This window comes from Macaca nemestrina, chromosome 5 (genome assembly GCF_043159975.1).
Source record: "Macaca nemestrina isolate mMacNem1 chromosome 5, mMacNem.hap1, whole genome shotgun sequence".
Taxonomy (NCBI): domain Eukaryota; kingdom Metazoa; phylum Chordata; class Mammalia; order Primates; family Cercopithecidae; genus Macaca; species Macaca nemestrina.
Window position 1 is genome coordinate 21,111,195 of NC_092129.1, and position 24,211 is coordinate 21,135,405.

The 24,211-nt window shown below is 38.0% G+C and overlaps 1 protein-coding gene across 1 annotated transcript in view; it reads right to left on the reverse strand.

The window, feature by feature from the left end:
- Positions 1–4,396: 4,396 nt before the first annotated feature.
- Positions 4,397–24,211, reverse strand: part of LOC105465475 (trafficking protein particle complex subunit 3L) — a 100,562-nt gene continuing 80,747 nt past the window's right edge. Inside the window, exon 6 of the mRNA XM_071096349.1 lies at positions 4,397–4,431. Within this exon, the coding sequence (XP_070952450.1) occupies positions 4,418–4,431 (14 nt within the window). The 3' untranslated portion in view covers positions 4,397–4,417. The remainder of the gene's footprint in view (positions 4,432–24,211) is intronic.

The window sequence follows — 24,211 nt, forward strand, 5'->3', positions numbered from 1 at the left end:
CTTTATTTCATTTTCCAATTTCTTCTTCCTTTTTCTTCTGAGACAGGATCTCACTCTTACCCAGGCTGGAGTGTAGTGGCAAGATCTTGGCTCACTGCAAACCCTGCCTCCCTGGCTCAAGTGATCCTCCCACCTCAGCCTCCTGAGTAGCTGGGACCACAGGCATGTGCCACCATGCCCAGCTAATTTTTGTATTTTTTGTAGAAATAGGGTTTCTCCATGTTGCCCAGGCTGGTCTCGAACTCCTGGGCTCAAGTAATCTCCTCACCTCAGCCTCTCAAACTGCTGAGATAACAGATGTGAGCCACTGCGCCCAGCCTCCAATATCTTTTTGTACATTCTTCCCTTTCAAAACATTTTTTAATGTTGTATAACTTATACTTGCATCTTCAGTAGTAACATATTGTCTCTATTTTGTTGATTCATGTTCCACCTCCTCTTGCACAGTCTTTAATAATTATTGTGAAAATATATGTGCTTAAGAAAAAAATCGTAATGGTGGAGAATGGTGAGAAATAAAATAAAATTACCTCATTCCTTTGCAATATATTCTTCTCAGAAGTAGCCATGTATGAACTCTGTGTCTGCATAAACACTATGATAAATGTTGTTCTGTAACTTTTACACATAAAATATCATTATTCCATGTCATCATGTGACAATTTACTTCATTAAAAAAAATTGCCACGCCTGTAATCCCAGCACTTTGGGAGGCCGAGGCGGGTGGATCACGAGGTCAGGAGATCGAGACCATCCTGGCTAACACGGAGAAACCCCGTCTCTGCTAAAAATACAAAAAATTAGCCAGGCGTGGTGGCGGGTGCCTGTAGTCCCAGCTACTCAGGAGGCTGAGGCAGGAGAATGGCGTGAACCCGGGAGGCGGAGCTTGCAGTGAGCCAAGATCGCGCCACTGTACTCCAGCCTGGGCAACAGAGCGAGACTCCTTCTCAAAAAAAGAAAAATTGCTACATAGTATTTTACTGGTTAGTAGGATATTATCCCTTTTTTGTTAACCCCACCCACCAGCCCCCACACACATGCACATACATTCATAAAGTGTAGAAAGGTAAGCACGAAATTGTCAAATGTGGTCCCTTCTGAAGACTAAGATTGGTGCAGGAATTTTTTTAATTTCATGCACTTTTGATCTTTGGGGTTGTTGTAATGAATAATAAATATTAAATGTATAATTAGAAAAATTTTATAAGTAACGTTACTCTGGTGTAGAGTTTTACAGTCAACAAAGCAGTTTTGCATCTTTCATTTCATTTTCACAAGTTTCCAGGATACCCATGAAACACCTCACTCACATTTACAAACAATGAATCGAAAGTTAAAGAGGTTACATTATTAATCCAAAGTTACATGTCAATAAAGGCAAAACCAAAGGTACGGTACGGATGCTCCCCAGATGATGTAGTTTAATGTGGCTACTGGCTGTTTTTGTTACTGGCTCAGATTTTTCCCTTCCTAGCCCATGTGCGTTGTGGGCAGAAGAGATACGGATATCCTTAGTGACATTCAATATTTGACATTTTATCTTGAAACTCAACAACTACTAATAGCAAAGACCACTTTGAATAAACATGGTGAGACTGAGACACCGTAAGTTATTTCTTGGTGGGAACAAGGTCACTGCTATTTGGCAGAAATCACCACTCGTCTGGGCCTGGCCCAAACAGGCTGCATCATGGGCTAAAGAAACATTTCTATACTCAGTATGTATTTATGTGCTTGTTTACCAAATGATTCTTCATCATCACCCCCAGCTTTATGCTGTCCTGAACCCTTAACCTTTAAAGAGATTCAGATGCAGAATCTGCTGTTAATATCTGCTGGAAAACAACCACATTGTTATAAGAGATGATTCTACATTTTATTGAATACTGGCAAGATAATAAACTTGCAAGGCATAAGATTAAGAATGGCCTCCTTGCTTTATCCAAAGCCGTGGCTAGAAATATCAATGCTCAATGAACTAAAGAAGCAAGTCCTGAGGGGAGTATCTGAAAATAGAATTTGCCAAATACTCAAATGTCTCTGGCTGAAAAACATCTTGGAACTCTAAATTTCACAGCATCCTGCATCTTATCTACCAGGTGGCCTACAATAAATTATTCCTCCCAAGACAGAAGATGGAGAAACCCTCCCTCTCTGAGTCAGCCCCAGCAGCAGTAGCCAGGGCCTGTTTTGACAGCAGTGCACTCCCACTGAGTGCCTAGCACACTTCACACACTGAGCCTATCCCAAAAGCAAAGCCTTTAGTTGACTTAATTTTGTCCCTTTCTCTTCATTACCTACTTATGAAATATCTCTTGTAAATTGCAATGTAAGGACTGTGGAATTGATCGTATTATATTCTTATCCAGCGAAAAAGACCGAAATCCAGGCTGGTACAGTGTCTCATGCCTATAATCCCAGCACTCTGGGAAGCTAAGGCAGGAGAATTGCTTAAGACCGGGAATTCTGAGACCAGCCTGAGAAACATAGCAGGATCTTATCTCTACCAAAAAAAAAAAAAAATTATCTGGGTGTGGTGCTGTGCACCTGTAATACCAGCTACCCTGGAGGCTGTGGTGGGTGGATCACTTGATCCCAGGAGTTCGAGGTAGCAGTGAGCTATTATTGCGCCACTGTACTCCAGCCTGGGTGGCAGAACAAGACATGTCTCTAAATAAATAGATACATACATAAAATAATTTTTTAAAAGATCCAAATCAAAAAAGGGAATATTCTTTCAAGACTGTTTGCCACAAGGACTAGAATATTAAGAAGTTCCAAATGAAAGGCATATCCTACAAGATCAGGCAATTTATTGTCATTTTTAAAATTATGAGATACGAACCACAGAGAAGAGTATGTGAAACATTTAGGTACAATTTAATAATGATTACAAAGCAAACATCTCTGTAACCACCAAAGAGTGAAAGGAAATGTACATTTCCAGCACCCCAGCAACCCCTGCCTCATACACCCCTTCACAATTCCAACTCTTTCCACCTGGAAGTGAGAAGTGATCATTTATTTCTTTTTTCATAGTTTTACCACATAAGAGTACATTCCTAAACTATCTATGCTTAGTTTTGCTGGTTTTTGAACTTTAAATGAATACAATCATGCTCTGATAATTTTTTTGTGATATTCTTTTTGTTTTTAAGAGAGTAATCCATGTTTTGTCTAGGACAATTTGTTTATTTTGATTGCTGTGTGGTGTTTTATTGTTCAAATATATCATAATGTAGTCCATTTAACTGCTGATGGACACTTGGGTTCCCAGTTCTGGCTCTTATCAGCACTGCTGGTATGAACATTCATGGACTTCTACTCTGAGAAACACGAGCAAGTGTTTCTTCAGAGTGTGTTTCTGGGAATCAGTGGTAGCATGAGAGTATGCACATATTCCAGTTTGCTGTATCATATCAAATATAAAGGATTATATCGATTTATACCACTATAAGAGTTCTCATTGCTTCTCACTTCTGCAACAGTTGGTATTTCCAGTCATTTACTTTTTGTCAGGGGAATATGTAATGGTATCTCTCATTGTGGTTTCAATTGACATTTCCCCAATCATTACAGGCTTTAGGCATCTATAAATCTCTTTTCTAGTCATTTGGATATCCTCTTTTATGAAACGCCTATTCAAGCCTTTTGCCGATTTTTTATATTTAGTCTTCTTCCTGTTAATTCGTAGGATTTCGTTATTATTTCATTCACTTAAACCAACAAATATTTATTGAGTGCCTGATACATTTGGGCATGTTCTAGCATACGTCAATGAAGCAAAACCAAAACTCTGTCCTTGTGGAGCTTACATTCTAGGGGGAAGAGGAGGAAAAAAGAGCAGGCATAAATAATAATAAATAAATAAATAAATAAATAAATAAATAATTGGGTATGTAAGGAGAAGATTAATACTATGAAAAAAAGAAAAAGGAGAGCACCCCAAGAAGCATTAGAAAGGCTGGAGAATGGAGAGCTGTTGCCTTCATGAAACGCAAACTTTGAGCAAAGATTGAAGGCGTGAAGGGTTAATCAGGGTGGTCTGAGAATGGCGAATTAGGAGACAGAAGTAGGCCATGAAGTCAGAGAGATAAAGGGGTTGGGGACTGATTATGTGATTATGTAAGCCTTTGGACCACTATAAGCACTCTGGCTTTTATTCTGAATGAGTTGAACAGCTACCTCACACATTCCCTACAACAGAAGTCCCCAACCTTTTTAGCACCAGAGACTGGTTTCTTGGAAGAAAATTTTTCCACGGACAGGCGTCAGGGTGGGTGGTTTCAGGATGATTCAAGTGCATGACATTTATTGTGCACTGTATTTATATTATTATTACATTGTAATAATTAAATAATTATACAACTTACCATAATGCACAATCAGTGGGAACGCTGAGATTGTTTTCCTGCAACTAGATGGTCCCATCTAGGGGTAACGGGAGACAATGACAGATCATCAGGCATTAGATTCTCATAAGGAGCATGCAACTTAGATTCCTCAACTTAGATGCTGACGATTTAACAGGAGGTGGAGCTCAGGCAGTAATCCAAGTAATGGGGAGCAGCTGTAAATACAGATGAAGCTTCACTTGCTCTCCCATTGCTCACCTCCTGCTGTGTGACCCAGTTCCTAACAGGAGATGGACTGATACCAGTCCATGGTCCAGGGATTAGGGACCACTGCCCTACAACACTGAAATGATCTGATGACTGAAGCTGACCATTAGACTTTCTGGGATAATCAACAGAAGATAAGAACATACTGACTTAAAAGACAGGAAGTGATGCTCTCTTTTAGAATGTAGGTAGCCCTAACCCTTGAGCTAAGGAAAGATACCTAAGACCAAATAGAATGTGTTACTGTGGAATTAAAGTCAGATGGTAAGTGTATGGGCATGCATGCGTGATGTGCATGAGTTTACTTATGGTACTTTGAGTACATTTTTTTTATAGTTTGTTTTGCTAGGAGAATATTATGTGAGAAACTTGGTGTGATAAAATTATTGATACTGGTGATAAGTGAACTTGTATATTCAGTGGTCACAGTTTGCTTTTAAAACTCTGCAACTCACTTTTCAGTGACCCTCCTTGTCAAGTTTTGGGCCCTAATTAACTAATACCCTCAGGGTCACCATCTACTCCTTAATATATTTACTTTCAACCATTCAAGAAATATCCCTCAGTATCTGTGGAGGATTGGTTCCAGGACCCTCTATGGATACAAAATCCATGGATACTCAAGTCCCTTGTACAAAATAGTGTAGCATTTGTATATAACCCATGCACATCCTCCTGTTTATTTTAAATCATCTTTAGATTATTTATAACACCTACTACAGTGAAAATGCTATGCAAATTGTTGTTACACTGTATTGTTTAGGGAATAATGACAAGAATAAAAGTTTGTACATGTTCAGTACAGATGTTCAGTGCGGTCACAACTATCGAAATTTTTTTCCAAATATTTTTGACCTATAGTTAGTTGGTTGAATACATGGATATGGAGAGCTGATTGTATTGAGAGGGGATACCGTATGTGGGAGTCTTTATAATCCCATGATTCAGAGCTCAGACATTAGAGGCAGATAACTCTGGGTTTATGGCTTGGCCTCTACTAAGGATGTGACTTCAAATGCCTCTCCAAATCTCAGTTTCAGCATTTGTAAAATGTGGAATAATCGTATTATTTACCCAGATGATTTTGTGAGGATTAAATGAGATAATGCCTAGAAAATGCTCAGTAAACAAAATGTATTGTTATTATTATAAGGCAGTAGGCTAAAGGGATGAGAAAAGGAGAGAAATAAGATGTCACTTCTACTCTCAAAGAATCAGTAGGCAAATATGTAAATAATTAGCCATAATGGGAATTAAAAAAAAAAACTATAATAAAAGAATAAGCAAAGTGTTTTGAGAATACAGATCTGCCTAGGAACATTCACATAAATTTTATTAAAGAAGAAATATTTTAGCTAAGGCTTGAGAATGAGTTAGATTCCAATAACCAGGGCTGAAAAGAAAAGGCTACTGAAAATCTAATCTAATAAACTTGCTGGCTACCCAGAGCCCCAAATGAAGGTCCCTTCCATTACATTCCTACTGAACAGTGCTTTCTAAAACATACTAATCAGTATCAAGTCCTAAAGGATTCCCCACCAACATGACATTTCAGGGTTTCTCCACAATGGCCCATCCCTTTGGCATGTTCTTTTCTTCAGTTCATTCTCTTTTGGTGGTGGTACAGGAGGGGGTTGTTATATTTCTCAATGTAATATTTCATTCCGTATGATTCAGTATGGATAGAATTTTTTTGTTTTTGTTTTGTTTTGTTTTTTGTTGCCCAGGCTGGAGTGCAATGGCGCAATCTTGGCTCACTGCAACCTCCACCTCCCAGGTTCAAACAAGCCTCCCGAGTAGCTAGGATTACAGGCGCCCGCCACCACACCTAGCTAATTTTTGTATTTTTAGTATAGACGGGGTTTCACCATGTTGGCCAGGCTAGTCTCGAACTCCTGACTTCAGGAGATCTACCCACCTCGGCCTCCCAAAGTGCTGGGATCATAGGCGTCAGCCACCGTTCCCAGCCTTGGATAGATTTTTTTTTTTTTTTTTAATAGTGGCAGCTTAAGAATCTAACTCAAACCAATGTTGCTATGGAAAACTAACTTTCTCAGACCTCTTCTCGGCATGCTCATGGTGTTCTGGTGATCTTTCCTTATGTATTAAACTGTGCCAGTCACCAAGAACCCAAAATCCACAAATAATTTTAGTTTAACACTCTTTGTGGATCAAAACAAACCAAATCCTCGCTATATATGAAGCTCTCAGGTGGTTCCTTATTTTTTCTTTCTGTCAGAAATTTTCCGCCTTTTAAAGTCACTTATTTGTTTCTTCAGTAATATTTGATGCCATAGCTGAATGCACTGTACTACTTTGTTTAAAAGGTCAGATGTAAGGTGCTGAGATGAATTCCAAATTTCACAGACTCTATCTCCTCTGATCCTGGGTTACTCTAATAGTCTCCTACCTGGTTTATATATCTGCAATGTCTCTCTCTTTTTTAAAAAACATTTATTTATTATTATTTTATTATTTCAGTAGCTTTTGTGGGACAAGTGGGTTTGGGTTTCATGGATGAATTCTATAGTGGTGAATTCTGAGATTTTAGTGTACTCATCACCTGAGTAGTGTACATTGTACCCAATATTTAATCTTTTATCCCTCACTCCCCTTCCATCCTCCCCACTACCGAGTCCCCAAAGTCTGTTATATCACGCTGTATTGTCTCTGCATCCTCATAGCTTAGCTCCCACTTCAAGTGAGAACGTACTGTATTTGACTTTCCATTCCTGAGTTACTTCACTTAGAATAAGGGCCTCCAGCTCTATCCAAGTTGCTGCAAAAGACATTATTTCATTCCTTATTATGGCTGAGTAGGATTCCTTGGTGTATATATACCACAATTTCTTTATCCACTCATTGGTCAATGGGTATTTAGGTTTGTTCCATATCTTTGTAATTGTGAATTTTGCTACTATAAACATGCATTGTGCATGTGTCTTCTTCATATAATGACTTTCTTTCCTTTGTGTATATACCCAGTAGTGGGACTGCTGGATCAAATGGTAGACCTACTTTTAGTTCGTTAAGGAATCTCCATACTGTCTTCCATACAGGTTGCATTAATTTACATTCCCACTAGCAGTGTAAAAATGTTCCCTTTTTACTACATCTATGCCAATATCTATTGTTTTTTGACTTTCTAATTATGGCCATTCTTGCAGGAGTAAGGTGGTGTCTCATTGTGGTTTTACTTTGCATTTTCCTGAGGGTTAGTGATGCTGAGCATTTTTTCGTATGTTTGTTGGCCCATTGTATATCTTCTTTTGAGACATGTCTATTCATGAAAATGCAGGATCAATTTTCCTAAAACACATCCTATCACCCAGACTGAGAGATCCCCATTATCTGTTTTATCAAATCTAGACTCTAAGCTCCATGTATTAAAGGAGACTACTACTCAATTTCTGACACAAGCTGCATTTATTGCTGGATAAGCCAAAGAGAGCTGTGCTTCTAGGTCACAGTCTCTTTAGACAAATCTGCTAATTTTATATAGAGTTTTGGGAAGTGCCCCAAGCAGCCCCTTCACTTCATCTCACCTATGTTTATTTTTTCAATATTATGTAATAATATCTAATCTCTGACTCAGTCAGGCCTTCTGATCATTCAACCAGCTGAAACATACCTGGCTCAGTCGCATTTCTCCATTCAACTGATTTCTTTTTTCTCTCATTACCCCAATGTCAGGTCTGGAATTTTATTTTACCCTATTTACAAGCTAATAGTCTATTACTATATCATGAAACTTGGCAGAAGAGGTGAAATGTCTAGTCCAGTGACAAAAATTGTATTAATCACAACAGCACAAACAGCATGAGCATCATGTTTGCATTGATTCCCCTTGTCCCTAAGCCCTACAGGGGCAACAGAGATAACTAAGATGGATATTTGCACACACAGCAGGTTGTATTACTGGAGAGAACAATGAGCTTGGGGGAACTGCCATTTCATAGGAACTAATAACCAAACCTGCTCTTTGTCCAAAAAGGAGACTTTACTTCAACTCTTAAATTTGCTTGCTGCAAACACAACTCTAAGAAATGGCCTGGGTAAAAAGCAGTCAGAGCTTTGCAATCTTGGCATATGGCAAGACATGTGAAAGTGTGAGAGACTGAGAAGGACAATCTTCCAGCTGTCAGTATTTTCCAAGTCCTATTTCAAATCATACTTCCTCATCAGTGTGTGCCCCAACTGTATCAGTCCACTGTAACTTTCTCCTCTGAATCCTATGACTTTACCTCTCAAACTTACTGTAACACTTGACCATAAACCTTGTTGTATTATAATAAAACTGTATGTTTCCTCTTTCCAGCATGATTTTATAACTTCTGAAGACTTTTTAAAATCTATTTGTAATTCCCACAAAATAGCAACAAAACTGATAAAAACACATGAGAAAAATTAAATATGTTTTCATTTTAAGACGAAAAAAATTTTTAAGAATCACAAATATTTCTTGAAATGTTGAGACACAAGATATATAACCATAGACAATAAATTTGAAATCATATGTGGCATTTTGGTAAATACATTATCATTCCTAGACCTCAAAACCGTGTGAGAGTGTTCATAAATCCATGTGTTCATAAATCAGGTGATTGCTAATGTTATTTGTTGGTCTTTTCTGTATGGCATTTCATTTCATAATGGCAGATTATATATAGCACTATAAAATTATATAAATATATTTCATATTTTTCTTATATATAGTAAAGCAAGAAAATTTAAAAAACAAAAACAGGTTTTTTTTCCATATAGTATTCACCAACTTAGGGGTTATTGATATTTCCCAGAACACACAGTTTGGAAAATGGTACCTCAGATAATCAGAGGCAGATGGCCACCAACAGTTGTTTAATTTACTTGACGATATTCTTAAATCACATCGTCTAATTCAAAAAAGACAACTTAAATAAACTCATATCTGAGATATGGTCAAGTTGTAGGGCAACTTATTTCACTGGCCAAGCAAGTAGATGGATGCATAGGGGATTCCTTAAGACACGGTTTATTTCCTGGAGACTAGATCATCTTGCATCTAGGCGTCTTTAAAGATACTTAAAAGCACTTGGAGAGAGGGCAGTGCATAAAATCAAAAACAGATGTTTTTCCTCTTAAAAATCAAAACAATCCTAACTTCTTTCTCTACTTCCAGTTCTGCTCAATATTTCTTGATGAAACAAGTGTTCCTATTCAATTCGTATATAATCTACGAGGACTAACTTTAACAAGTCCACATTCTTTAACTTTTAAGTCTGCTTGCCCCTGTTCATACCAACAGAATTCCACAATCTTTCCTGGCTGCCAAGCACATTTATCCCAGCTAGAAGCTGCCTAACTTTCCCAGCAGATGTATGATAAACTCACTCTTTAAAATTGTCAGTTTTATTTTCTTAAAATCTACACCAGGCCGGGCGCCGTGACTCACGCCTGTAATCCCAGCACTTTGGGAGGCCACGGTGGGCGGATCATAAGGTCAGGAGTTCAAGACCAGCCTGACCAACATGGTGAAAACCCGTCTCTACTAAAAATACAAAAATTAGCCGGGCATGGTGGTGGGAGGCTGTAGTCCTAGCTACTCTGGAGGCTGAGGCAGGAGAATCACTTGAATCCGGGAGGCAGAGGTTGCAGTGAGCCAAGATCAGGCCACTGCACTCTAGCCTGGGCAACAGAGCGAGACTGTCTCAAAAAAAAAAAAAAAAAGAAAAAGAAAAGAAAAAAATCTACACCTTTATTCCATATCCTTCATATTCCCCCTCTGATTTGAGATTCAACAATTTAGACTTATTAAAAGTAGTGCTTGGTAAATACGATCATTGGCAATGACTAATATTTGGAAAAGGTACTTCTGTTCAAAATTGTTGATTTGAAAGTTCACATTTTACCACAATAAAAAAAGGGGATATTTTTTAATGGCATAAAGCAAGCAGAGAACAAGAAGGAGAACAAAAACAAGCACAATTTTGGAGAGCTAGAAAGTAGATGGTGGCCAGGCCCCACGGCTCACACAAATCCCAGCACTTTGGGAAGCCAAGGTGGGTGGATCGCTTGAACCCAGAAGTTCAAGATTAGTCCAGCCAACATGGTGAAATCCTGTCTCTACTAAAAATACAAAAATTAACCAGGCATGATGGGTCGCACCTCTAGTCCCAGCTACTGGGGAGGCCGGGTTGGGAGAATCACCTGAGCCCGAGAAGTTGAGACTGCAGTGGGTTGTGATCTCCCCACTGCACTCCAGCCTGGGCGACGGGAGTGAGACCCTGTCTCAAAACAAAAACAAAACCAAAAAACAAACAAACAAAAAAACATAGATGGTAACTGATAATTGGTCTAATAGACCTGAGGGAAAAAAATCTGAAACCCAAGCCAGAAGTGGAAAACAATAAGCAATATGATTTACACCATGGAATCTGTAAAATTCTCAGGAATTAGCAGCACCATTCACCTCTAGATATGGGTCTGGAGGTGGAGTTAAAAGCAGAATTCGTTGAAAATCTTTTTAAGGAAAATTGTCCCTCAGATATTGGTCCCTGTTCCATGCAGCCAAGCAACTGCTTCTCCCTACTCTAGCAGAAGATGGGAGCTTCAAGCTCTAGATATAGGTTTTCAAAAATATTTCTGGACTGAGGGACAATAGGTATAACTGAAGGCAGGGACACCATATTGAACAAATGGAAATTAAGTTAAAATGTACACACTGAAATTTTATTTCCGCAATTCTCTTTCCCACCTGGCTTTCAGAAGGCTGAAATGAAGCCTATATTCTCCAGGAAAGGGATCAGAAGACTCACTTCTGATGAGTCTTCATCAGAAATTTGACTGCCCCCAAAAAAGTGACTTCAAAAAAATGACCATTTTGAAATTCACATTTAAATCGCCCAATTTATCCTATGTCGAAGCCCATAATCTACAAGCTCCACCAAAGTTTACATTTTATCCAATATAAGTGGATAGCCAAGTACCTCCAGAGATTTGGAAAAGTATGAAAGGCAGAGACCAAAACAAACAGAAAGACAATTACTTGGAGGAAGCAGAAACTAGGCATTTTAAAGAAAATTTTTTTTAAACTACCATTAGTGATTTTAGAGTTATAAGAACAGATGTTACATGTAAAAAGTAAGAACAGAATGCTATTTTAAAACACTTAGAAAATGCAATAATTCTTGGAAATTAGCAACATGATAGAAATTACAAATGTAGTAGAAGGTCTGGAAGATACAATTGAGGAAATCTCTCAGGAAGGAAAGGATTAAGATAAAGAGATAGAAAAGAAACAAAAGTAAAGAAAATTAGAAGCCCAGTCTAGGAGATCTAACATTCTACTAATAAGATTCCAGGAGAAAGCAGGGAAAATGTAGAGAATAGGATAAGAAATTATCAAAGAAATAATTCAAATGGAGGAGCATGGATTTCTAGATTGAAGAATTCCATTAGTTAATCAGTACAGCGGAAGGATACAGACACATTGAGATTCATCATGGTGCAGTTTTGGAACACTCAGGATATGGGGAAAATCCTAAAGGTTTCCATAGAGAAAGAACAGGCCAAGATAAAGAATCAAATGGCACGGCAATTCTGAAAAACAATTGGAAGCTGGATGATCATACACTTACAAACTTTATCTCCTATTCACTCTTTATCAGGAAGTTAGTAAAGTATGCTCTCTTTTGGAAAAGTGAGGTTCCCCCTCAAGAAGGGGAAGTAATGGGATCAAGGAAACAAGGGGCCCCATGCAAGATACAGGAGAAGGAAATCCTTAAGCTGATGGTGAAAGGAAAGCACACTACGTGATGGCAAAATCAGCTCCTCTGTAATACAATTAGCCCTATATCTCAAGAGTTAGAGAGGAAAAACGTTAAAATTTTAATACAACTATGAGTCCTTAATGTTTTACTGGAAAAATCACTGAGACCCCTTTTAGATAGAGTGTGGTCATTTTAAAGCATGCCCACAAATTCTTTGAAACTCTTTCCTATGAAAGATAGAGATTAATTCCCTCCCTTGATGTGTGCTGGACTGAGTGACTCATAATGAATAGAAAAAAACTGAAAGCGATGAGATATGTTTTCAGAGCCTACTATAGTAGTAGGATTGATGATCAGGAAATATCCCTATGTGTGTGGTTGAGGTGGTGGTTGTGTGTGAGAAAGCCTCGTCTTTCTCATGCGGAAGTATTATAAAAACTAATGACTCAGCCAGGCGCGGTGGCTCACGCCTTTAATCCCATCAATTTGGGAGGCCAAGGCTGGGGGATCACAAGGTCAGGAGATCGAGACCATCCTTGCCAACGTGGTGAAACCCCATCTCTACTAAAAATACAAAAATTAGCTGAGCATGGTGGCACGTGCCTGTAATCCCAGCTACTCAGAAGGCTGAAGCAGGAGAATCGTTTGAACCAGGGAGTCAGAGGTTGCAGTGAGCCAAGATCGCACCACTGCACTCCAGCCTGGGTGACAGAGCAAGACTCCATCTCAAAAAAAAAAAAAAAACTAATGGCTCAAACAGAAAAATCAAGAGAGGGCTATAAGCATGCTACGTACAACAACACAATAAATACCAGAAGAATTGGTTACAAGTGTAGAGAGAGTTGCTGTTATGAAGCAGGAAGTGGCAGCACATGTGGAAGTGGTGGAGGTCAGGGAGGGGAGGAGAGGTATAGGCAAATGTTTACTCTTTTCTGGATCTTTAAACTGTTTGCATGAATACATTTTTAAAAGTAAGTTAAAAAAGAAAAGGGAAGCAAGATAATTACTTAAATAATCACCAAAATGTATGGAAAGAATCGGTAAATGTTACCAGTGTTACTAATCAGGGTTTTACATCTTTTGCTAATTCTCTTCATGGGGTCCCCCAAATATGGTCATTGCATATACAGAAAGACATATCTACATGACATTAATCTCCATTTAAGATCTTCCAATGTTTTCTTAACAGATTCAAAATAATCCTACGACTGGAGTCATAATAATGTGCTCTTTGACAAGAATCTGTTAGTGTTTGATGTGAAACTAAACCTCTAGTGACCACTTCAAGCAGCTATGGTGGTTAGTATTTTGCCTCTACTAATTGACAGTATGAAAAAAATTCTAGTTATTAAGATTTCCTTTGTTTTAACCATTGCTTCTATTCACAATGTCACTTAAAACATTTTAAAGCAGGAGCCAATTTGATTGCAGAAATATATATCAAACGTTCACTACATGATTATAGTTTAGTGGGGGCAGGAAAAGCCTATAATGAAATAATTATAACACTTTGGGATTCGTGCAGATTAATATAATGTACATGTCAGAGAAATAGTAGAGTGGTAATTTGCCTGGGACCTGCCTCAGATATGCATGGATTGAAGCAAGATACACATTAACAAGTTAATTAAGGAGTAGAAGGGTGATATGGGAAGGTTTTAGAGAACTTAAACGCTGAAGAGGTTTTTGCAAGATGGATTGTTTACCAGGTGTAAAGAAGGGGAAGAGCATTTCAGGAAGAAGGAACGGCTTATGAAAAGGGACGGAGGCATGAACAGTATTGTGTATTTAGGAACCAAACTAGTTCAACACTGCCCCAGCACCAGATGCAAGAGCCGGAGTGAAAGGCAGAGGGCAGGTGACAGAAGGCTTTAACGGTCATCATAGGATAATTAGCCGGAGAGAACATGGAGAGGCAGTAAAAAAACTGGTGATACCATCAAGTATAGATGGATCATTCTGATGAAGGACTTTTTTTTACTTTATATAATGACTACTATATAAACACAGAGAAAAATAGAGTAGTATAATGAACCACCATAGATAAAGATTTGACAATTATTAACATTTTAAAAATAATATTTATTGAGAAAAATTTCAAGAATAAACAAAAGTGAGAAAATAAGACAATAAACCTCTATGTACCCATGAACCAGTTTCAACAATTATCAACTCATTGCCGATTTTATCTATGTTCCCACACTTCCCTCCATTACCAGATTTTTGGGGCACATTCCAAATATATCATTTCATTTGTAAACATATAAATATATATCTCTAAAGAAAGGACCCATATAAAAACCGCAACATCACCATCATATCTAAGAAATAACAACGATTTCCTTTTTTTTTTTTTTTTTGGAAAGTGACTTTTTAAATTATTTCAATAGGTTTTTGGGGAGCAGGTACTCTTTGGTTATATGAATAAGTTCTTTAGTGGTGATTTCTGAGATTTTGGTGCACCCGTTACCCAAGCAGTGTACACTGTACCCAGTGTGTAGTCTTTTATCCCTCACCCCTCTCCCACCTTTTCCCGAGTGCCCAAAGTCCATTGTATCATTCTTGTGCCTTCGTGTCCTCATAGCTTAGCTCTCACCCTTTTTTTTTCTTTTTTTTAGATGGAATCTCGCTTTTGTTGCCCAGCTTGGAGTGCAATGGCATGATCTTAGCTCAGCGCAACCTCTGCCTCCTGGGTTCAAGCGATTCTCCTGCCTCAGCCTCCTGAATAGCTGGGATTACAGATGCCTGCCACCATGCCTGGTTAATTTTTGTATTTTTAGTAGAGATGGGGTTTCACCATGTTGGTCAGGCTGGTCTCAAACTCCTGACCTCAGGTGATCTGCCCACCTTGGTCTCCCAAAGTTCTGGGATTACAGGCGTGAGCCACCGCGCCCGGCCAGCTCCCATTTACGAGTGAGAACATACAATATTTTATTTTCCATTCCTGAATTACTTAACATCATCAGATATCCTGCCAGCATTTAAGTTCAAGCTTACCTCATACGGGTATCTGTTTGAATTGGGATTTAAATAAAGTTTATATATTGCACAATTGAAATGCTCCTTAAATGTCTTTTTTGTTTGTTTAATCAATCCTTTATTTGCAGACATTTGATTCATTAAAAAATTTTAATTGTGGTAAAATACACATAACATGAAACTTATCATCTTAACCATTTTTAAGTGTACATTTCAGTAGTATTAAGTACATTCACATTATTGTGGAACCATCACCAATGTCTGTCTCCAGAACTCTTTTCATCTTGCAAACTGAAATTCTGTACTCATTAAACAATAGCTCCCCACTCCACACTCTCCTTAACCTCTGGAAACTGCCATTCTTTCTGTCTCTGTGGATTTGACTACTTCTAGGTACTGCATTTGAGTAGAATCATATAGTATTTGTCCTTTTGTGAGTGCCTTGTGTTACGTAGCATAATGTCCTCAAGATTCATCCATGTTTTAGCACATGTCAGAGTTTCCCTCCTTTTTAAGGCAGAGTAATATTTCATTGTATGTATATGTCTTGTTTATCCGTTCATCCATTGAAGGACACTTGTGTTGCTTCCACATTTTGATGATGTAAACAATGCCGCTATGAACGTGGGTTTACAAACATCTCTTTGAGACTCTGCTTTCAATTTTGTGAGACATATTAGCAGAGCAATTTCTAGATCTTTTGTCAATTCTTTTTAAGTTTTTGAGGAACCAGTATAATGTTTTTCATAGCAGCTGCACCACTTTATATTTCCACCAACAATTCTCAAGAATTTAATTTCTCCACATCCTCACTAACACTTGTTATTTTTTGGTGTTTTGATAGTAGCCATCCTAATGTGTGTAAATTGTTTTCTCATTGTGGTTTTGATTTGCATTCCCCTAATCATTAGTGATGATGAGCATCTTTTCATGTGCTTATTGGCCATTTGTAGATCTTTGGGAAAATGTCTCTTCAAGTCCATTGCCTATTGTTTAATCATTATGGTTTTCTATGTTGAGTTGTCTCAGTTCCTCAATATTTTGGATATAAACTCCTTGTCGGATATATGATTTGCAAATATTTTCTCTCATTCTGTGGATTGCATTTTATTTTGTTGATTGTGCCCTTTGATGCACAAAAGTTTTAAATCCTAATGTAATTCAATTTATCTATTTTTTAAATTTGTTGTCTGTGCTTTCGTTGTCATATGCAGAATTTTTAAAGGATAAAACTGTTAAGAGTTCATACTGACAGTTTCGAATTCAAATTCTGCACTACAGGTTTTTTCTTTTTAGCTTAACTTTATCAAACTTTTTAAAATTTTATTTTTTATTAACAAATAATAATTGTACATATTCATGGGGTACATAGTGATGTTTTGATACATATTATGTACAGTGATCAGTTTAGGGTAATTAGCATTTCCATCATCTCAAACATTTATCATTTCTTTGTATTGGGAATGTTCAATATTCCTCCTTCTAACTATTTGAAACTATACATTATTGTTAGCTATAGTCATCCCACAGTGGTATGGAGCACAAACTCACCTTCTTAATCCTTTCTCATGCCAAAAATCCCAGGTCCTAATAGCATCAACATAATTACCACTTTTCTCTATACCACAATATACATCCAAATAAGTGTGCAAATCACTTTACACAATAAACAAGGTGTATTTTGAGAAGTCTGGCCTTTATCCTTATTGCATTTGCATCCACCCTGTTTCCTCCCTCAAATGGCAGCCTTTTAAAAAATGTTTTGAGTTAGCCTTCCATTTAAAATATATATATAAAATCCCTCCTTCTTAGATAAATGTTAGTTTATGATGTACACTTTTATCTACCTCGTTTTTTAACTTAATATATTCTAGTGGTCATCATGCCATGCAGTAAATAAGATTTTACTCATTACTTTTTTTTTTTTTTTTTTGAGACAGGGTTTCATTCTGTCACCCAGACTGAAGTGCAGTGGTGTGATCACAGCTCACTGTAGGCTCAACCTCCTGGCCACAAGCAATTTCCCCACCTCAGACTCCCAACTCTCTGGGACCATAGGTGCGTGCCACCATGCCTGGCTAATTTTTTTAGTTTTTGTAGAGATGGGGGTCTCCCTGTTTCCCAAGGTTGTCTTGAACTCCTGGGCTCAGGTCACCTCCTGCCTCAGCCTCCTAAAGTGCTGGGATTGCAAGCATGCACTATCGTGCCTGGCTACTCATTACTTTTTAAATAGCAATATAGCACTCTATTCTGTTTAGATATATTATAGTTTATTCAATCAGTCTTCTATTGATAGACGTTTGGTGGTTTTTATTTTTAGTTTAGTTAATACAAATACATCTACCATATTTTGTCACATTTGAGTGATCTTTTTTGTTAGTTTAAAGAAAAATACAGACATGTTATTTTTTCCGACTTAATATATATCTCAAAAATAATATGCTAAGTAATCATGCTACTATTATCCTACATAACATAATGAACAAAGTGGCAATTGGTTTTCAGAAAGAGCAAGAAGAAAAAGCCACCACTGTGGTGAGAAAAAACAAAACTAAAGCAGTGGCAGTGTGTACTGACAATAGGAAATTTACTCAACAGACATTTAGGGGTGGGGTGTTGAGGGGAGTTATTCAGGAAGCCTTTGTGATATAATAAGCATTTTTATTGTGGTTATTTTAAGATGACTTCAATTTACCTACTATGAGGGTAAAACAAACTCCTTTGATTACGTACACACTTCCATTCTATTATAGTCCATATGGTTTTAATCTTAAAGCACGAGCCTTGACGAAAATGAATCTGTGAGGGAACAAAAAGATAGGTAGAATAAGAACATTTACCCCATTTGTCACAAAGACTTTAGTGATACCAGAAAATTAAAGGGGACAGCATATAACTCAGGAAATATGCAGTAAAATTATGGTCTCCAGACTAATCCCCACTTTCTTGAGCAAAACAAAGCATATGGTTTTGTCCATGACCAGTCAAGATATCCTAGATGTCCTCATGACCAAATGAGTCTGTAATTACAAAGGTGCATTCCATAGATTTTATATTGGTAAGTTAGAGAATCTTTTATGAAAAGTTTGACATTAACAGTAGAAAACCTAATGCATAATATGAAATGGAGAATAATCTTCTGCAATAGTGCAACTACACATGTAGATTATCGTCTCATTTATTCAATCATTCTGCAATTTTATAACATAATAAAAATACCATAGAGTATTTGACTGAGTGTCAGGGATTGTGCCAGGTGCTGGGAGTACAAAGACAGATAATATGTGCTCTTTGCCAAAGAACTCACAGACTATCTGGGAAGAAAGACATGCAGGAAAATACTCAACATATAGGGTAGAGACATGTGAGAGACACTAAGGGAGTTGGAGATTAGAGGAAAACTCAGTCTAGAGGTGGAGTGGGGACATGAGCCAGTAAGGATAGTTTTCATTGAGTAGGTGACATATGCAGGAGGTTGATCAGTTGGACTTCATGTGATAGATAAGGAGCATAGTATGAACTGGAAATGGACAGGAATACTTCTGAGAGGTTTCTGGTGTGGATGTACCACTATCTCATCGGTGTTTTATGAAAATCACTTGATTTTAGTGTGGAGAGTGAAATGGAGGTGGGAGTAACTGCCAGTGGTTTCTAACCACTTAGAAGTAACTTTGAGAATACAGATGAGGCCCTCAACTAAGGGGCAAAGGAAAATCAAGATGAATTTGAGATGTAGGATTAAAAGAACTCGATGATGGATTGGATGTAAATAGAAAGAGAGAAAGCGGTCAGAAATAAATAGAACTTTTTAGTTTTGACAATGGGGTCATTAACTAGGAAATGAAATTTTGGAGAAAACAGATTTAGCAGGGAGAAAAAGAAATAATGAGTTGGGTTTAGGGCACACTAAATACATGCTTATGGGACATGTAGTTGCAGTCACTATTAGGCAATAGTAGCAGATCGGTGAAGAAGGTAGAGAAAAGAAGTTTTCTGTGTAAAGTCTATCCAGGGAACACATCTACCTTGAGAAAATGCCAACCATAGAGCCACATGCATACCACCATTTGGGGAAGGTAGAAGAATTATAGGAGACTGAAAGAGACTGAGAATTATTAGCCAGCAGAAATACAGGAGAAGAATCAAGGTGGAGATATTTCTCTGAAGCCTATCAAGAAGAAAGAACCAAGGAAGGAGAAGTCAGGAGTGTCAGGCACTGTAAAGAGATAAAAATAGACCAGGAATAAAATGCTGATTTTATTGGGGAGATAAAGATGTAATTTGTGACAGTAAATAAAGTTTCAGTAGAACATGGGATTAGAAACCAGACTGCAGTCAATTGGGATGTGTCAGCAAATGAAGAATCAACAAGTCTGAGAACAACGGGTGCCAGTCATTAAGTACCTAATCTTTCAAAGAAGTATTATAGTATTGTGCCATTTTACTCAAGGGAAGGAGACTTGCTTAAGGCCACTGGTCTAGTCAGTGACAAGGTAAGCATTTTAACATAGGATCGTCCAGTTTCCAAACTGGCAATCCTTCTGCCACAACATGTTTTCTTAAAGTTTGCCAGTGAAAGGATGAGGGAGACACTGGTGGACTCTTAGGAAAGAATTGTCAAGGGAATGTTCTTTCTAGAATGGTAGAAACTTGAGCATGCTTTCAGATGTAGGAGAAGGAGCCAGTGGAAAGAGAAGAGAGATAGGTGATGAAAGTCACTGAAGACCTAGTAGGAACTAGAGCACTCATGTCTCTCTAAGAATAAGCAATTCCATATACTAGTAAGTATTTATTCAATTTGCTCTTCCCTAAGATTTTCCTCATGACATCAAATCAACCCTGCAGGGCTCATAATTTCATTAACTGAAAAAGATTAAATATTTTATATCATCTCGAAGACCATCTTTAGTCATAAAATTTTATCTTCATAGCTTTTCCTATAAAGTCTGCCATCCCAGAACTAGAAAGAACTGACAAAGATTACATAGTTTCTATTTCTGTCTCCAACCTAAATTTGCCACAAATATTCCTGCCTCTAAAAGGTAGCTACCAGGAATATCATCAACACTTAGTTTAATTATGTTTAACTTTAGATAGTAGAGAACAAATCTTTGCCAACAGACACCTGGCTGAATTCGTGCATGGAAGTACCATCATAATTGCCAGGACCGGAAACATGGTATTCTTGATAAAGAGTTGCCCTTTGAGCTGTCTAGACTTGAGCAACCAGTATTGGTACCTTTTTCTTCCATTCATTCATTTTGATTTGATATCTTCATGAGGGACACCACCCAGCAGGTGTTCAGAAAGGTTTAAATTGGCATTTTTTCACCTGTTTAGGGTGCAAAAAAATATACAGTTTTGACCTGAAGTTCTTCCAGACTGTCTAAACATCTTAGGCAGCCACAAGACAATCACAGATAAGATTCTGGGGGAACACTGACAGTGGGGGGAGTACTGACAGTGGGAGTAGAAATTTTCTTCTTTATCTCATTTTTTAAGCACCCCTACAGCAGTAAAAATCATCTCTGGTCTATTTACTTAGTGACTCCAACTCTTGTGCTGCTTTTTCTGGGGATTTTTTTTTTCAATAGTGGCATTTGTCAGCTTTTCACATTTCTTTGACATCTTTGGGACAATCATTATACAAGCCTTGGTAGTCCTAATATGTGGCTTTCTATGGCTTTCTTCAGTGGTCATTTCTATGTGTGTATTATGAGCATTTTTAGAATGCTCAAAACAGTATACATTTCCGTGTTCTAGATGCAAGAGTACTTGGGGAAATTGTGTAGCCACAAATCTGCTCCTTGTTTGGAAGAGTTCCCTAAGACAGCCTACAATCAAATCTCCCATCTCCTTGGAGACACAGGAAATTGTACTTATGATCCATGGGGAATCTCAGGTAAGTATATCTAGGCAGGCTGTCATCCCCATGTTAGTGCCTTTGTAAAGAATCATTCATCAGAGCACAGGGAAGTAAAGGTCATGTGTATTTTCTTCCCAGGCATTTGCATGATCGTGCACTCTGAAGGCTGGATTATTTTCTACTTTGAGGGCTTAAGTGCTGAGAATATGGACAGCATTCTACAGCACAAAGTATCCTCATCCAACCTCTATCCACCTACATCTCTACAAAGACGTTGAATCATGTTTCATAGGGAAGATTAAGGCCAGCGGTCATGAGCTTGATCAGCGTCTTCCCCACACGTCTCTAATCCAATCCCCTAATCTGCCCACTTTCAACTTCATCATGGCTTTCTAAGGAGAAAGGGTAATATTTATGAAGTTCAGAGTCAAACCTTTCTCCCATCATCTTTATCCTGCCCTCTCCCACTTCCTCACAAGTTATTCCCTCTCTTTTATGTTTTCAAATGCCTGGATTCTTAAGGAAAACAACAACAACAACAACAAAACTAAAGTTAACAGAGCAAACAGCCCAACCTTGCACTCAGAGTCCATTTACAGTCCAGTACCTTAACAGAATTATCTGCACATAGGGTTTCACCTCCCGTTGACTCCTCTATCTTTAATGAGGCCTCTGCCTCCACCACTGTCCTGAAATTGCTAAGATGCAAAGACCTCCTCTACACCAGTTCCAACATCCTTTTTCTGGCCTAACTTGATTGCTTTTCGGTGGCATCTAACACCTCTGACCCCTTTATCTTCCTTGAAATTTGACTTTGGTCTCACCAGTTTCTCCCTTCTACATCTCTGGCTGAAAGTTCAGCCTGACTTGCTCTTTTCTTTTCTTATTGCCCCTTGAGTGGTGGTATTTCTCAAGATTCTATCTTTGCCCCTTATATTTTCTCAAGTCCATATCCTGTTCAGATGTTACCATTCATCTCCACTGCTGTTACTATTGTTTATACGCTGATGACTCCGAAGTCTATCTTCAATTCAGACCTCTCTTCTGAGCTCCTGGTATTGTTTGGATGTTTCAAAGTCACCTCAAACTCAAAGTATTCCAAGGTTATCAGCTTCTTCTTTTTAGCTGACTTCTCCTGTGGTTCCTCCACTCACTCAGCCCCCTAAGCAAGATCCTCAGGAGCCATTGCCAACTCCCTGTACTCACCAGCTGCACATCTTAATGAGCTTAAAGCACTGGCAAGTTTAGTTTCTTTGTAATTTCACAGCTACCCCCACTACAAACTTAATGCCTCACAGATTGTTGAAAAGTAAACGATGTACCACATATGCCCGGCATCTGATAAAAATGTTAATTGAATCTAAATCTTAAAAATCAGCATTTCCAGGTGCTTGAATTGTTTGATATCCATTGGGAATTAACATTTCTTCCATGTCATCAAAATCTATGCGATTCACACACTACACCAGAAGGGCAAGTCACTAAATACAGTCTTCTGGCTTTAAAGATTTATATCACTGAATAGTTCCTGAAATGAGAGGGTTGTTCTGAATTTAGAATCCTTAGTGACTCCTGATGTGATTTAGGATTCCAGTGGAAATAGGTGTAGCAAGGGCCTGAAATGTATAATTATTTTGGCTGTTTTATTTTAAGAGGTACCACCAATTCAAAACTGTGTTTTCTCCCTGTGGAATCTCCCTTTTCTAGGTCTTGTGTGCTGAGTAGTTGTACAACATAATGCAACTTCTATTTTCTTACTCCTGTGAACGTTTCCTTTTTGTGAAGAGGAGAGTCATGCAAATACAAGTTTTATTTCATTGAACATTAAACCATGTGAAAATGTAATAATAAGTAATTAATATTTTTGGTATTCTCAAATATATTACAGATTATCTGACCTATCATGTATTTGTCATACAATGAACTTTGTTGCATTGCTATTAATAGAGATGAGAGAATCAGAAAATTAATTAGTTTGGATCCTGTTGATTGCAGGTAACAGAAACCTAACTCTATTCTCTTAAGAACACAGTAAATTTATTGAGGCGAGTAACTGAAATTCCAGAGGCAGGGCAGGCTTTTCTTCTCTTTATTCATCCTCCTCAACCTCCCTATGTCAGCAGGAACCAGAGCCAACTATTTCCATAGACAGACAGAATAAGAAAGAAGCGGGGTGGCAGGGCGGTGGGTCAGAGAAAGAGACAGAGAGAGAGAGAGAGATCCTCTTTCCATAACCATAGAGTAAAAATTGCAGCAATTGGGCCATGCCAGAACTATTGATTGTTGTCTGGAGAATACCATGTGTGGACTGGCTTAGATCTGGACGGCAAAGAAGTGGTTTTAAACTGAGAATGAGCCACCTGAAGTAGATGTGTTGTTTAATTAAATGGTGGCTCCTAAGGAGAAATGTCACTGAATTAGAAGAGGGGAAGATATAGGAAGCTAACAAATGTCTATTACATGAAGCATAATTTAAAAAAATGGAAGAGGAAATAAAAGAGAAAGTAAGGAGTTCCAGGAAGATTCCATGGAAAAGGAAAAAGAGAAGATTCTGTAGTGGCCACAGGTCTGCTAAAAAATGGAAGACAAAAGAAACAGAAGGAAGAAAAATAAAGATTTTCTAAAATTTTACTTTAAGTTCTGGGATACATGTGCAGAATGTGCAGGTTTGTTACATAGGTATACGTATGCCATGGTGGTTTGCTGCACCTATCAATCTGTCATCTAGGTTTTAAGCCCCACATGCATCAGGTATTTGTCCTAATACTCTCCCTCCCCTTGCCCCTAACCCCCCACCAGGCCCTGGAGTGTGATGTTCCCCTCCCTGTATCTATGTGTTCACATTGTTCAACTCCCGCTTATGAGTGATAACATGCAGTGTCTAGTTTTCTGTTATTGTGTTAGTGTCCCTGCAAAGGACACGAACTCATTCTTTTTATGACTGCATAATATTCCATGGTGTATATGTGCCACATTTTTTTTTTATCCAGTCA